This window comes from Ornithodoros turicata, unplaced genomic scaffold (assembly GCF_037126465.1).
Source record: "Ornithodoros turicata isolate Travis unplaced genomic scaffold, ASM3712646v1 Chromosome45, whole genome shotgun sequence".
Classification (NCBI taxonomy): Eukaryota; Metazoa; Arthropoda; class Arachnida; order Ixodida; family Argasidae; genus Ornithodoros; species Ornithodoros turicata.
The window spans coordinates 346,944-361,836 of NW_026999376.1; the positions used below are offsets into that span (position 1 = coordinate 346,944).

The window sequence follows — 14,893 nt, forward strand, 5'->3', positions numbered from 1 at the left end:
GGTTGAAGGTACAATGGGCGTAATCTCATTCACGCTTTTGGTATCGGGGTTGTAGACGAATCGTTTTCCGTGGACGGACAACTCGTTTACCTAAGGCGAAAGGGCATACTAGTTTGTTAACCATATCCAAGGAGCGCAGTCTGTGCAGTTCGAACAGCGAGCAGGGATCGCACTAAAGCGTCCCGCCAAAGAGGTTCCGTCACATAGCTTCCGAACTACATAACGCTCCATGAACCGCTCAGGTGGTGGTGGTGGTGGTGGTGGTGGTGATAGGGCTTGCCGTTGTCGGCCTCACGTATGTGGGCAACGTCACGACTCACGCCCTGGGGGAATGTGCTGGGGGGAATGAACCGGTCAGAATGTAACAGCGATACATCAACCTAAATGGAAACGCCCAACGGCATATGTGCTCCGTGTACGTGCCACCACTTTTCTTGTTTCTCACCTGCATTTTGTTCAGACGCTTCTCCTCCGCTAAGCGCCTGGCAACGTAGCGGTAATCTCGTGAGACGTCATTCAGCATGGCTGTGCAAGTGACGAGCACGCTGTCGATAAAGGCCATGACGAAGGCTACGTGACCTGGAAGCGGCCGTGACAGATGTTCTTCCGTGGTTTCTTTTCTGGAGTCAGCTGGAGAGCGCTCAGTGATCTCTGCTGAAGAGGTTGGCTTCGAAACTTGTGGCTTTAAGTTTGTCCTGGTGGCGGGCTCTGTCTTTGCTGTTTCTGGTCTTGGCACTAGCAGATGTGCTTCCTGCAATGTATGGTAAGACGCGGTAATAGGCAGCTGTCAATAGGGCTGCTACGTCGCAGCCAAAGGGCGCTTGCCATATCTGGATTTTATTGATTGATGTGTCCGATTGTAACGTCCTTGCTCTTCCCTTTCCTGTCTGTCCAGAAAGCAACCTGTCTGAGCCTTCCATTATGACGTCTTTATGGCTTGAGAATCAGCACGTTTCAATGTGCGACCGTACCCTACACTATTAAAACAGAACTCCACCACATAGCACGCTCATAGCCAACCATCATTCCGAACGATATCATTCTGCGTATGAAATGGGAGGACTGACTTGTTGAAAATGGGAGGAGGCACTCATCTGGGATACATTATGCATGTCCCAGATAGGCGCCTCCCACCTTTTTTTGAACAAATCAGGACACAGAATGATATCTTTCGGAATGATGGGTGGCTAGGAGCATGCTATGTGGTGAAGCTCTGTTCTAACACCGTAGCACAACCGTTACTGGAAGAATTATTGTGCGCCGGGCTACCGGTATTTCAGCTAGAAGAAAAAGATCAGGAAATAGCCACCTCACCCATGTTATTTTGGATCGTGATTTGTCAGAGAGCTCAAAGAGTGGGTGAAGCATCAGGCAGGTCCCACTAATGCCCAGACTCCATCTTTTATACACGGCTCTGACCTGCATTACCCTCTACGCCCTGTTTCGCCGTCCTGGACACCTACACCTACCTACCTAGGGCACCTACACTCTTAAAAATGAACCTCACTGCAGCGCACGCTGCTAGCCAACCATCATCTTGAATATCATTACCTGCCCTGATTTGTTGAAAACGGGAGGCATACGCGCTTTCTGTGATACTTGTGCTGTTCATAATTGTCACAAAAAAGGCGTACGCCCCCAGTTTTCAACAAATCGGGGCAGATAACGATATCATTCGAGATGATGGTTGGCTAGGAGCGTGCTGTGTGGTGAAGTTCGTTTCTAAGAGTGTAGTTCAGAGAAGAGTTTTTACCTTTAGAGCATTTATATACGCTACACTCTTAGAAATGAACTTCACCGCATAGCACGCTCCTAGCCAACCATCATACCGAATGATATCGTTATCTGCCCTGATTTGTTGAAAACGGGAGGCGTACGCCTTTTTGTGACACTTATGCTGTTCATAATTGTCACAAAAAAGGCGTACGCCTCCCGTTTTCAACAAATCACGGCAGACAACGATATCATTCGATATGATGGTTGGCTAGGAGCGTGCTATGCGGTGAAGTTCATTTCTAAGAGTGTACGCTATAAGCTGCGTCGCTGCAATGTCTGGAGTTAACTATTTCCACAGCGCGTCCTTAGTTAGGTTAGTCCCATCACGTGACTGGCTTCAGATCATTCTGCGCCTCGTTCAACGACTCACCTCGGCGCCGAACAAGAAGAGTCTACCTACCTTTGATCCCCGTGAGTCCTCGTTGTTTGTAGTAGGTTTTTGTGTTGCATTCAATCCGTACCGTGAAAGCTCCCTGGGGTCACGACGCAAATTACCGGTCTTGATTACGGTAGTGAGGAACTGAAAATGTCACATATGGCGTCGTGACATCTGTTAACACCCTCAACGATGGGTGGAAATAACGATGGAAATAAGTTTTGCTTTACCGCAGTTATGCCAAGGGCTTCAACATCCTCGTCCTCTTCCCTCATTCGGCGTCCTTTACCGTCCGTAGTTTCCATGTCTACGTTCACCTCTGTGGGCTCGTCGAACATACAGTAGTCCCCAGACCGGATGGCTGAGTTCGGAGAAACGTACTTTAGGTATAACAGGGGGGGGGGGGGGGGGGGGGGGCACGTCCTACAAAACATTGTTGTGCTATACCAAAAGCAAGCAAAACCCCTGGTAGCTTTTGCAAGAGCCGTCGTTTTAACGCCGCCTCGTCCATATGGCAGATACAGCGAACATATTCCCCAACTGCGCTATGTTCGTTTTGTCTTGCACTGTATGTGGGACACGGATGTCTGAAATATCCAGCACGTGGCGAAGACGACCTCTATCGGCGATGCAGAAAGGAGCGATACCAATATCGTCTCCAAGGGGAGGCTGCGCTCGACCGAACATCCCTAACACACTACGCCACAGCATCCGATGATTATTTCTCCCGAGAGGCGGCGATGGGTAGAACGAGCATCGAAATGCGGGGCAGTTGGTAACAGTACATAATGATAAACGGAAAGCAGTCAGGTACGGGGAACTTGGTAACACTACATAACGATAAACGGAAAGCAGCCAGATGCGGGGTATTGGTAACACTACATAATGATAAACGGAAAGCAGCGAGATGCGGAGTAGTTGGTAACAGTACATCGTACATACATGTTACAACAGTACATAAGGCAGTTTTGCTGTAGAAGTGAAGAAGCTCTGCGAAGGGGGCTACCCGGTATAGGAATGTTGTAAGACATATCTCAAACGCTCTTGGCTAAGTTAAAGGTGTGGCAAAGAAGAAGCACGATAGGTTACCACACTCTTAAAAATGAACTTCACCTCATAGCACGCTCATAGCCAACCATCATCTCAAATGATATCGTTATCTGACCTGATTTGTTGAAAACGGGAGGCGTACGCCTTTTTTGTGACACTTATGCTGTTCATAATTGTCACAAAAAAGGCGTACGCCTCCCGTAGATAACGATATCATTCGAGATTATGGTTGGCTAAGAGCGTGCTATGAGGTGAAGTTCATTTTTAAGAGTGCAGGTCGACCAGTGTCCATACCGTATGTACACACTATGTCACACAACTTGAAAAACGTGGGAGAGAGACCTAGAGTACCTGTGGTCCTCTCTGCGCCCATTAAGTTAATAACTCTTTGTGCAAAGGTAAATGGTTCTCCTGGGAAAAGGGGCTGCCAGATTTCGCACAAGAATACCTCGGTTCAATGCCGGCAGAATGTGGTGTGTATCGCATTCCGTTAGCATGCCGGAGAGCATATATAGGCCAGACCCGGCGCTGTATTAACACTAGAGTTGACCAACATAGGGCGTTGGTCCGGAGCACCACTCCATCAGGACACCTGGTTCTTCACTGCAAGACTTCTGGGTGCTCCCCGCTATTCACTGATACCACAATAGAGAGTGTTGCTTGAGAAGTTCTAGAGACCACCTTAATCACAATGTCAGAGGAAGATCACTGTGTGAGCACACCTTCTTTGTCTGTCTTATCAGCCGAGATGGAATATCTTGGGACGTGCCCGGATCGCAACCAGCGTGTGTTGAGCATCTAGTTTTTGTTTTCCTATTGTGATAGGGTCTTGTTGTCACATTCCTTGTGTCTTGTTTTGTATTTAAACCTGTGTAGCAAGGAAACTTCTGTTAGTCGAGAGTCAGCAGCTCGTTTGTGCGCTTCCTTGTCCTTGTCCCTGGCCGCTTTCCGTTTATCATTATGGCGATGGGTAGCTCAGTCAGGCCCCACAGCTCTCCACAGAGCCCATAGTTTCATACAATTCAGGCAACACTGGGAGTGCAATCAATGGCAATGAGGTATGATGACTACCAGTCGGCCGGTCAATCTGTTTGGCTCGTCTTTCGGCCGGTCCTGGCTACCATCGACTTCTACTGGCTTTCATGCCTGACGCCCGTTATTCCGTATTCCCAAATAACTAAGCGAATTTGGGACAAAATACACATTTATTTAGTGCATCATACTGACGCGAAAGTCACACATACATCTTCACAGTGCATACAGAGCTCAGAGCGTCGCGTTCGTTGACAGACTATAACCAAACCAACTTCGAACATGCGAAACACATACAGAACCTACTTCTAGAAGCGAGCGAGACTGATATGTGTGCGTGCGATTTGACGATGAGCATCTTTTTTCGTTGCTTGCAGTGCATCAAAAGTTACAACGAAACGGGTAATGTCACACCGAATCCTCTCTCCGCTGTCACTGTATTTCAAAGTGCGACGGCGCTCGAAAGTGTTCCTCAAGTGTTAGCTCATCACAGCATTCCATTTCCGAACTGGAGAGACTGTTCGTAGGATGATACTTGTGTCGGGACACATCACAACAGGTGCATAGTCACTTTATAACACGAACAAATCCGCGGACACACTTGTCTTTGAACACAATATGGCAATGCCGTGCTCTCAACCGACATCGCCGGAACGCTGCGACTCTGCCCGCAAAAGAATGCTATTTCAAGACTTTGTCAACCGATCGCGGTGCGCATAATGACCATCAGCCAGTGCGTATCAGCTATGATGCCTGACGCAGTAATACCATGTGGGTACGACGTAAAAAAAAAAAAAAACTTTTTATGGCCGCGAAGACGGCGAGCTATGGAGGCCTGGCTCAGCGTTCTGTGCGGCCTTCCCTCGGAGACGGTATGCGCCTGGTGCAGTAAGGTTTCGGTCGGCGACTGCAGCGCCAACTGCGTCCCCTAGTGCAGAGCGCCCTTGCAGGACCGTCGTGTCCGCGTGTTCCTTGCCTTACTGCAGTACCAGTTCAAGCTGGGCTGGTGGCAACTGGAAAGTGAACTGGTACCAGTTCAAGCTAGACCAGTAGCAACTGGAAGTGAGGTGGTGCCAGTTCGAACTGGACCAGTTTACATATTTGGGGGGAAGTTTCGGTTTCAGTGCCAGCAGGTTAATATGAAGATTGCAAGACGAAGTTATAAAACGATCAGAAAGTGACTTTATTAGTAGTAATAATCATATTTCAATTTTTGGTAAAGTTCCTGTTAACGAAAGTTATTTTGGAACTCTTATATTTGTATTTTGTGCGTTCCTGCTCCCGCGATGAATGATGCGTTTACTGTGCAACGGTCGCTTGCTTAGCAGCGTGCTTGTACAGCGATTTTTGCCCGTTATGTTCTTAGCGTGATGTATGACATAGGCGTTGGTTTTGTAATCTAAAGGAGTTGTCTGCAAGTTACGACAGTGCGACAGTACAATGAGCGCCAGCGACCGGGCGGGTGGGTGTTATAGGCTTACAGCTTGACTACAAGTGTGGAGACCGCTTTATCGTGAGTACTGTGCTTAAATGCTTTTCCCTTGTGCACCATTTAGAAATATTACTTCCACTAGAACCTTTTCTCTCAGTTCCACGTCACATTCGTGGCATCTGCAAGTGCATGCCGTTTTACAAGTAACATCCGGTTTATGTTAATGTTACCAACAACCTTTTTCATTCATGTTTTTGTTTTTGCTTTTTTCCCGTTCATTCTCGTGTTTTAGACCCTTCACACCACGGATGTTGTCGAACTAGCGTAGCGCGCCAGAGTAGTACTCATTGCCCCCCAAAGCCGGCCAATCTCTTATAGTTGAAAGGTCCAATTACTGCACAACGGAAATGTTGAGAGATTCGCGTACTTTTCGGGGCCACGAGTGCTCAAATTGAGTGACTGTTCAGGCACACACTACAATTACATGTTGCAAGTGAATGCATATTCACTTGTGCCTTTTCAACTTTCCAGAAACCTTAAGCTGCTGGGGCTCAAAGAAAAATATCGATCCATCGTGTGCTATTAAGAACATCTCAAATACTTTGTTGAATGATTCAAGATGTCCACAAGGCAGTCTTGCAAGGGACCAATCAATCATGAAGTATTATCTATTCCATGTAACTCTGTAGTTCATCTACTGCTATAATTTAATTACGTTATAGTTACGCTACATGTACATTAGAATATGTGTAATGTTTGACTACAAATAAAACGCAATTTTGCATTGCAGTTCTTTGGATCTGCCGTTGCTGGGAACAGCGATCCTGCAAGGGGGCACCGGTTACATACAAGCTAACCTCTGTCCGAACAGGCCGCTCTAAGTGAAGCCACTTCAACCGGTCCCAGGTCCAACGATGAGGTTTGCAACCAGTTCCAGTCGAGACTGCAACCGGTTAGAAAACAGCTGGGCGAACTGGTCCCTGTTCGATAACACAGTTCGCCCAGTCCCAGTTGCAACTGGACCAGTTGCAACTGGACCAGTTCAACTGGGACTGGATGAGCTGTGTTATCGAACAGGGACCAGTTCGATGAACTGGTACCAGTTGGCCCAACTGCTTTCTAACCAGTCCCAGTCTCAACTGGGACTGGGTGAACATAATATCGATAACACAGTTCAACTGGTACCAGTTAAAAAAAATTTTGCCTGGGAAGGTACGTCATGTATTTTGTGGAAATCCTCGCGCCACGATATCTCAGAGCCGCAGAGTAGGCGATACATGCCTGTATACGAAAAAAAACTTTCGGCGAAACGACCACAAATGGTGCTGCAGAATACGGTTCGGAGCGCCCCCAAACCAAGGGCATGAAACTCGCCAGTTCCTTTGCGGGATAAAGTGAGGCGCTTCATGCGTTTCACGTCCTCGGACGTCAGAAAACGTCATAAATTGAATGGCATGGGGACACTCGGTGGCTAGTGATTACTGATTGGTTCCCATGAGGATGAATTCGTTTTCTGAGCGATGATTGGCCGTTTTCAAATTTGTTCGCGAGCGCTCGAACAGGCGACAGCGCGGCGGCTGTACCGGTTTGAACCGGCGTCCACGGAGTCGCCGGCGTCCGTTTCGAACCGCTCGTGTTGTGCAGCGGTTGTGTTGGACTATGAGTTCTGATTTTTCCTGTTTAAAAACGCAAGCTGTATCATGTGAGTGTCCTCGAACAGTCACAGCTGCCAGGGAAGATGGCTGCGCAACATTTGTACTCTGCTTCTTGGTGGAGAAACTATTCGGGCATCCGAACGCCTCGTACCTGATACCTGGTCAACGACTGCCGAGATGTAAGTCATTTGTCATTGCTTGTTGCCTTACAACACCGCATTCACTTCGTGTATTGTGAATAAGTTGCTTAAGAGTTACCGGAATACACGGTGACTGAGACAGACAGCGTAGCTTTGCAGATACGATGGTAGACTATATTTCTTTTCGTGAAACAATATCATCTAAATGTTATGATTAAATACCCGTTCACATCGTACTGTATAAAGGTATGACGCTACTGTAAGTCTGATTCTTGTTGATTTCGCTCGACAAGTTTCGTCCGACGCGTTGACTTAGCAGCTGTTCTGTACGTAGCGCCAAAGCCAAGATTGTCAGGCTAATCGGTCTGAATATATCATTGTGAAGTAGCGCAATAAAAGGTATTTTTTGTACTAAGGTCGCTCATCACACCCCATGGCTGCGAGCTTCTCACAACCCTACCACCATTCTTATTTTTCGCGTTCAAAAGCACCTTTATTCTTTTTATTTACATTGCAACTTTCACATGCATAACTGTATATCTGACACCAACTTTTTTTCATCTTGCAGCCACTGAGCTCCAGTTCCCAGTAGCAATCCTTGCCAGAGGCAGTCCGACATTATCAGGCTTCTTCAAGCAAATTCTGGAGGATATTAATGTCATCGTGTGTACGTCTTGCTTGCATAACCGTATGTCGCACAATAAAATACTTCATGTGACAAAAACAACCAAGGTTCCGTCGTATTCCTGTAACTCCCACTGCATTCCGACAAACGCAAACCAAGAAAACAGTGCATGGAAGAAAAAAACAACAGAAGAAGACGGGAAGCAGAGAGGAGGAAAGTAGTGAGAGAGAAACGGATGACACGTCATTTACGTCATTCGCGACATAATCCAAAAAGAAAAAAATAGGGTGGCTAGTCCTCAGTCATTGGTCCAGCTCCGGAGGTCACGTGAGTTTTCAGCTACAATAGATTTGTACTACAGCTTCGCGCCGCTACCCAAACATCGTGATACAGACCCATTGGTGCAGTTCCTTCCTGCGTGGCACCGCCGACAGCCGGCCGTTCCTCAGCTAGCTCGAAATTCCACACAACCATGTCCCAATACAGGTATTCATCGAATAGAAGGTGCTGAATCAACTGTCATTGATTATGATCAGTGGCGTAGCCACTGGAGAGCTAGGGGGGCTCGAGCCCTCCCCCCCCCCCGTACCTGCCACGGGGCGACCCACGCAAATCGTGCAAATCCGAGGAGAAAATAATATATGGGAGGGGGTACCAGTGTGACGATCGCGAAAGGTTTTGCAGTTCGTGCGTCTGCCTACACTCTTGAATGGCTTTGAAAGTATGAGCGTATCAAAATACTTCCAATCTGGTGACACGGCCGCGTTGGTCATAACAGCCTACATGTAATCGCATTGTGAACGTTCAAATCAGTCCACATTTGCATTCCTTATCTTGCGTGTGCGCAACAGCTACACTCTTTAAAATGAACTTCACCACATAGCACGCTCCTAGCCAACCATCATCCCGAATGACAACGTTCTCGCCCTAGATTTGTTGAAAACGGGAGGAGGAGCCTATTTTGTGCCGTGCATAATGGCACAAAATAGGCTCCTCCTCCCGTTTTCAACAAATCACAGGCGAGAACGTTGTCATTCGGGATGATGGTTGGCTAGGAGCGTGCTATGTGGTGAAGTTTATTTTTAAGTGTGTAGCTCAAAATAAAATGTGTGTGTTGGCCGACCCAGGAATACCGGGGGCGTCTTCGTATCTACGCCACTGACTATGATACCGTACCTCGCTCCCTATTGTTCGAAGGCGAGAGGCGTACGCCTTTCTGTAGGAATTTCGCCACGTGTTAATAGGGACAAAAAGGTGCGTGCCCTCTTGTGCGCTCTCTTCTCTCATCACAAGTGATGACTATCGTTCGGCGCAACGGTTTGAGGCAGGACGCCCAGCGCGGCGATGTTTTACAATGTTTCCAGCCAGTTAGCCCACCGTCATACAACAATAATTAATCATAAACAATAAACAATTTCTGCTTCACCTTCATAGTGCGTCAGTAGGTTCTCATCACCGGAGCGTAGGTTTTGTTGACAGGTACGCAACTTCTCAGTTTCCTGCTTTACCTTTTCCATGAGTTCTCGTTCGCGATCTTGTTGATGCTCGACGTCTTCACGCTGAAAACCAACAGTAATGTTCAATCTTATAGATAGGCAACGCGAAAATGTCACATCGTTATTGCGCAACTAATCTTGTCTGATGATTGGTTGCAGTAGATATGTTACTTCAAAGACTGCTCTGTCAGCTTACTATTGCTGCCTATCGAACTCACAGCCAATGATAACGGACTCTCCCTCTACTAGGTGTAAAGAGAGGTCAGGCAGGTGAGTGGGATCGATTGATCTAATGGTCTGCTTCGCGTGACATTCAGGCGGCCAGGCTGCTGGGGTTGTCCCTCGAGAACGCTGTTCCGATGGTGGTGTTAAAATTGAACTTCGCCGCATGACACACACCTGGCCATCTACAGTTAGGAATGATAATCTTCGCCCTCCTCAATTCTTGAAAATGGAAGTGTACGCTTTTGTTGGATACTTTGCATTTTGCAATGGTATCCAGAAAGGTCAAGACGATATTTGATCGGTCAACTCCGGGCAGTGCTTTGATGCTACATCCTGTTTGAACATTGGTTAGTCCAGTACCTTAACACGGAGGTATTCTGGGAGTTCAACACCCCGGCCCAGAAATCGTACCGTTGGTACTGCATTTGGGAAAGTGCGAAATGAGGGTGAAAGTCCTCTCACCCATAGAAAATTCCCCTAGAAATCCTCACGAAATAAATATTTTTTCGTCACGCTACAGTAACAGTCTGCTAGATCCCAAACCGAACATTGCACATTACACAACACCGAGATGAACAAATATTCAAAACGATTTCGCTCCACCTCCTGATTGACGGAGAGCGATAAAGGAGGTGGGGCTCTTTCCTGGTTATGTCTCATAGCTGCTGTACAATGTATGCTGTCAAACTTCTGCGGAACAAAGACATAATGCAAAATTAACGCCAGTCCTTCACGCTGTTCCACCAACAGCGACAGCTGTCTGGTCCACCTGATGGCGATTTCGGGTGACGCATTTGAGGCACTTTTTTTCGCCCTGAACCCTGAACCAGATCAAGAACCGCGTGTCCGGGTGATGCAGTACGGAGCAGTTCGCTCGCCCCAAAAGCAGTTTTTTCGCTCTTGCTGCGAGAGGCCGAGCCAGAACTGCCCTCAACTTTCTTGTTCCGCTCTCGACGGCAAGCGCGCGCATATTTGCACCTGTCCAGCCCAAGAACACACGTGATCCTCAGGATGTCCCCACAGTGTCATCGTGTCCTCGTCCTTCGATGTGTACCCCAGAACGTCCTGAGGATCACACTCGCGGACTGTCCGTGAAGAGTCATTCAGGTACATCCTGTGCCTGTCCCTGTGGGTAGCTAGCAGGACGAGGAATATTACTTTGTTTAGTTTACCTGCTCAGAATCTCTAAACACATTTGTTTTGTACTTGGACCGATCGTGGGAACTGATTGACATTTTTGTGGTCCAGTGTAAAATTATCTGCGTTTAAAAGGGATGCCTGCCTATGATAAATGGAGCATTTCTCGAGGAACGGACAGAAACGCACGATTCTGTCGCACTGCTTTTGACCTACCTGAATGTCTCAAACCAAAACGAGTAAGAAACATACACCTTGCATTGATGCAAAGCTAATACTTCAATCGATTCCTCGCTTTGAGTACTTTTGTGGGCGCTCCCGCTCGGATTACCAGATGCATCACCTGAAACCGCCATAAGACATTACGATGGCGTCTGCGGAGAGGAGAGAATCCGCACGTCTTCACATGCGCTGTGGATGGGTGGATGAATAGTCGTTTTTCTGTATTGCAGCGCCTTGGATAGCGCTGGAGTGAGGGCAGCGCCATCCGATGCGGCTGTTTTCGCCGCGCACATTATGCGTGAATTCTTTTATGGCATGAGTTCCGTTTCTGAACAGTTGATCTAAGCGTGTGACCTGTGTAGCCTCGTTTCCCATCTAATTTCTCCCTTTCATTTTCCTACGGTTGCAGATTCAACTGCAGTTGTTAGTCAGGGCCTGTGTTTGTCTAATCCATCTTGTTCTCGTTCTTGCGCTGTATCGTTTTGAGTACGTATGAACTCGCCCAACTCTACGCATTAACCGGTTCAGGCCTTAGACACCCTTCCGCTCACTCCAGAATCTCCCCCCCCCGCACCCTTTTTACCTCCATATTACAGTTATCACTAAAAGACACAGAATGGATGAAGGGTTACATATGTAACCATATTTACTCGGCGCGTGACTACAAAAAAGTGTTTACTCATACCCTCATCTCGTTAATGATTTCGGCTCCTCGAGATGCCAGGTGGTGCTGCACGAGGACTTCGATGATAACATGTTGGAAGTAGTACGATGTGAAGAGTCGCTTCTGTGCCAGCAAGAACGCCAGGCAGACACCGTCCCAAAACAATCCGGCCTCCGAAGGTGAAGGTACGTGACAAATTCCATCGCTGTTTTCTGGACCGAAGTGTAATGTCGGAAACACGTTATGTACGGCTTTCAGCACTGGCAGTAGGCTGTGCTTGCATCCGTTATGAACACCTCACCTTTCCAATAACAATTGCACTACAAACTTCTGCACGAGGCAACGTCGCGTCACGCAGTTCTCACAGAAGGTAACATCAGGGGACCTATTCTTGTCTATTCAGGGGATATTCTATTCTTGTACTTTACTTGTCGATTACTTTGCGTCTCGCCTATCATTGGTCACGCGAAGAAGGCGTGAAGAACAGTGGTGAATGCCACGCGTCCTCAACCAATACGCGTTCTGGTAGCTCTGCCCACCAGCGCGTGACGTAAAGTAATCGTTCTCGATTGCGTTTGACGAGAATAGGTCCCCTGGGTTACTTTGTACACGGCAATCATTTGAAGACAGAAAATTACATCATCTTGTATACAGGGTGTCCCAGAAAACGTGTCATTGAATTATAATAAAAAACTACACCACCTAGAATCATGCGGTCAACGGCATTTGTTATTACTAGGTTTTTGCCGCCTCCTGATGTGAATGTCGTGTAACGTAAGTTTAATTACGTAAATTTTCGCGAACTGAAGTCGGAAATTTGCCAAGTAAAGGTCACTTTTCTACCCCACCAATGTGAAGAGCGTGTCTAATTTACTCAAATTAATGATAATTGACAAAGCTACTCAGGGGCTATCCCACCAGAAAAAATAGCCGAACATTATGCTCTACGGAGCTAGCGCGCGACAAATTTTTCAGCGCAATCCTTGTCAGTCCGACGAAAAGAGGTTGGAAACCCAGCCCAAACCTGCAACGCAGAAAGAGATAACACACGTATGGCTTATCGCGTCCGACTTTCGCTGGGATCTCACTTTCAGTCTCCCAATTTCAGGAACTGTCACTTTTTCTACTATCACTCGTGGGCTGGGTTTAGAACCTCCTTTCGTCGGACTGAGAGCGATTGCGCTCAAAAAGTCGTCGCGCGGTATGGTTTGGTGCTACGAAAAGCATGATGTTCGGCTATTTTTTGCGATGGGATAGCTCGTGAATATCACTGTCAATTATCATGAACTTGAGCGAATTCGGCACGCTCTTCACATTGGTATGGTAAAAAAGTGACCTTTACTTGGCAAATTTCAGAGTTCAGTTCCCAAATATTTACAAAATTAAACCTACGATACATGACATTCACATCAGGAGTCGGCAAAAACCTAGTAAGAACAAATGCCTTTTACCGCATTATTCTAGGTGGCGTAGTTTTTTTATTATAATTCAATGACACGTTTTCTGGGACACCCTGTAGATGTAGATTTCTCCCTGCATTTGGAGCTGGGTTCTCTGCAACTGCTTATGCGCACCGCAAGCCCCCCCCCCCCCCCCCAAAAAAAAAAAACACAATGACCACCTGGGTACGTCCGAGGAAAGTCATCAGCGGACAGGGATAACATCTTCAACACTTCCCTACCAGGTCCTCAATTTTTTAGAACTGTGACAAAGTGAGACTCCCCGTCATATCCTCAGGACCTCCTATGGGAGCTACCAAATGACGCGGCTAGTACAATTCTGGGAGCAAGCAGGTACTTTAGTGAATTATTTATTTTGGGAAGTGAGGGCACATTTGCAGCACCCAGTCAGCGTGTGTGTGTTTTTCATATATTTTCAACCTCGGTCACCAGCTACCATTCGTGGTTTCTCATCTGTATTTGTTCAGCGTATTTCAGCGAAACCACTTAGAAAGGCATATGATGCAGCAGCATTTCATTTCCAAGACAGAACAGATACAACTTGTTGCTTATCTTCAGATCTTCAACAGATTCGGGAGTCCTCTTCGCATCTCAGTCAAACCAAAGGGTGAGGTATCTGAGTTAAAAATTGATTTCGCACATATCCAACAATGAAGAGAGAAATTCCTTGGAGTATTAAATCGCTATCAAGGTAGTGTCCGTGTTTGTTACTCCTTTGGTTTGACTGTATTTTAGCATTATACAGCAAAATACAGCAAACTGTATTTTACTGCACGTCAAACGCAGCACATGGACGGATTCCCTTAAAATCCGACGGTCAGTATTTGCTCCCGCGTATATCTCTTTATTTTATATCTTTGTTCGTTACTTTTTTTTTATTTATGCATCAGCGCTCCTTCTTTGAAGGTATTGGGTAATGAGAAATAACTCGGGAACTTGATTACTGCTAGCAGGTATAAAAATGCACAACGCAGTATTAAAATGATGTACTTCTCCTGTGCTTGTCCTCCGGCTGACGACCGCAGGATGTACGCAAATGATAATCACTGGAAGCTCCTATGATGCCAGCCTGTGGACCTCCCCCGTTCATCCCATCACGGACGAGGACGTGATCACACTTTGAGGACATCCTGAGGACCGCGTGTGTTCTTACCCCCCCCCCCCCCACACACACACACACACAAATTATTCAATGCTTGCGAACGGCACGATTCCATAATTTGTCCCGGAATAACCCATCTGCCAATGTTACGCCCTATCATGCATGGTCGCTGGACATCATATCAATAACATCGTTAGACAAAACACTCATGTTGGTTCCATATCGCCGCCAACGTGCAACATGGTGATAGTACAAAACTCGATGAGCGAGATCTGCGGGGAGAAGGCCTATTCCCGAGTCTCTATCCTACCTGGCTGCAACGTAATATCTGTGGCGTCTTAATGTCGATCAGTTCCTCGTGACGAGAAATGAAGCCGGTTCGATTAACTCCTATCCGTTTTACGAGTGGATGTATTCAGACATATACGTATACTGTTAGAATAGGAATTCACAGCATAAGACGTTCGTACCTAACCATCATTCCGAATGGTATCGTACAAT

At 47.0% G+C, this 14,893-nt stretch overlaps 1 protein-coding gene across 1 annotated transcript in view; it reads right to left on the reverse strand.

Moving 5' to 3' along the window:
* Positions 1 to 14,893, reverse strand: part of LOC135374161 (piezo-type mechanosensitive ion channel component-like) — a 77,453-nt gene that overhangs the window by 36,915 nt on the left and 25,645 nt on the right. Inside the window, exons 7-9 of the mRNA XM_064607175.1 lie at positions 2,383 to 2,513; positions 2,177 to 2,296; positions 446 to 751 (exon numbers count right to left, since the gene is read on the reverse strand). Coding sequence (XP_064463245.1) covers positions 446 to 751; positions 2,177 to 2,296; positions 2,383 to 2,513 — 557 coding nt within the window. The remainder of the gene's footprint in view (positions 1 to 445; positions 752 to 2,176; positions 2,297 to 2,382; positions 2,514 to 14,893) is intronic.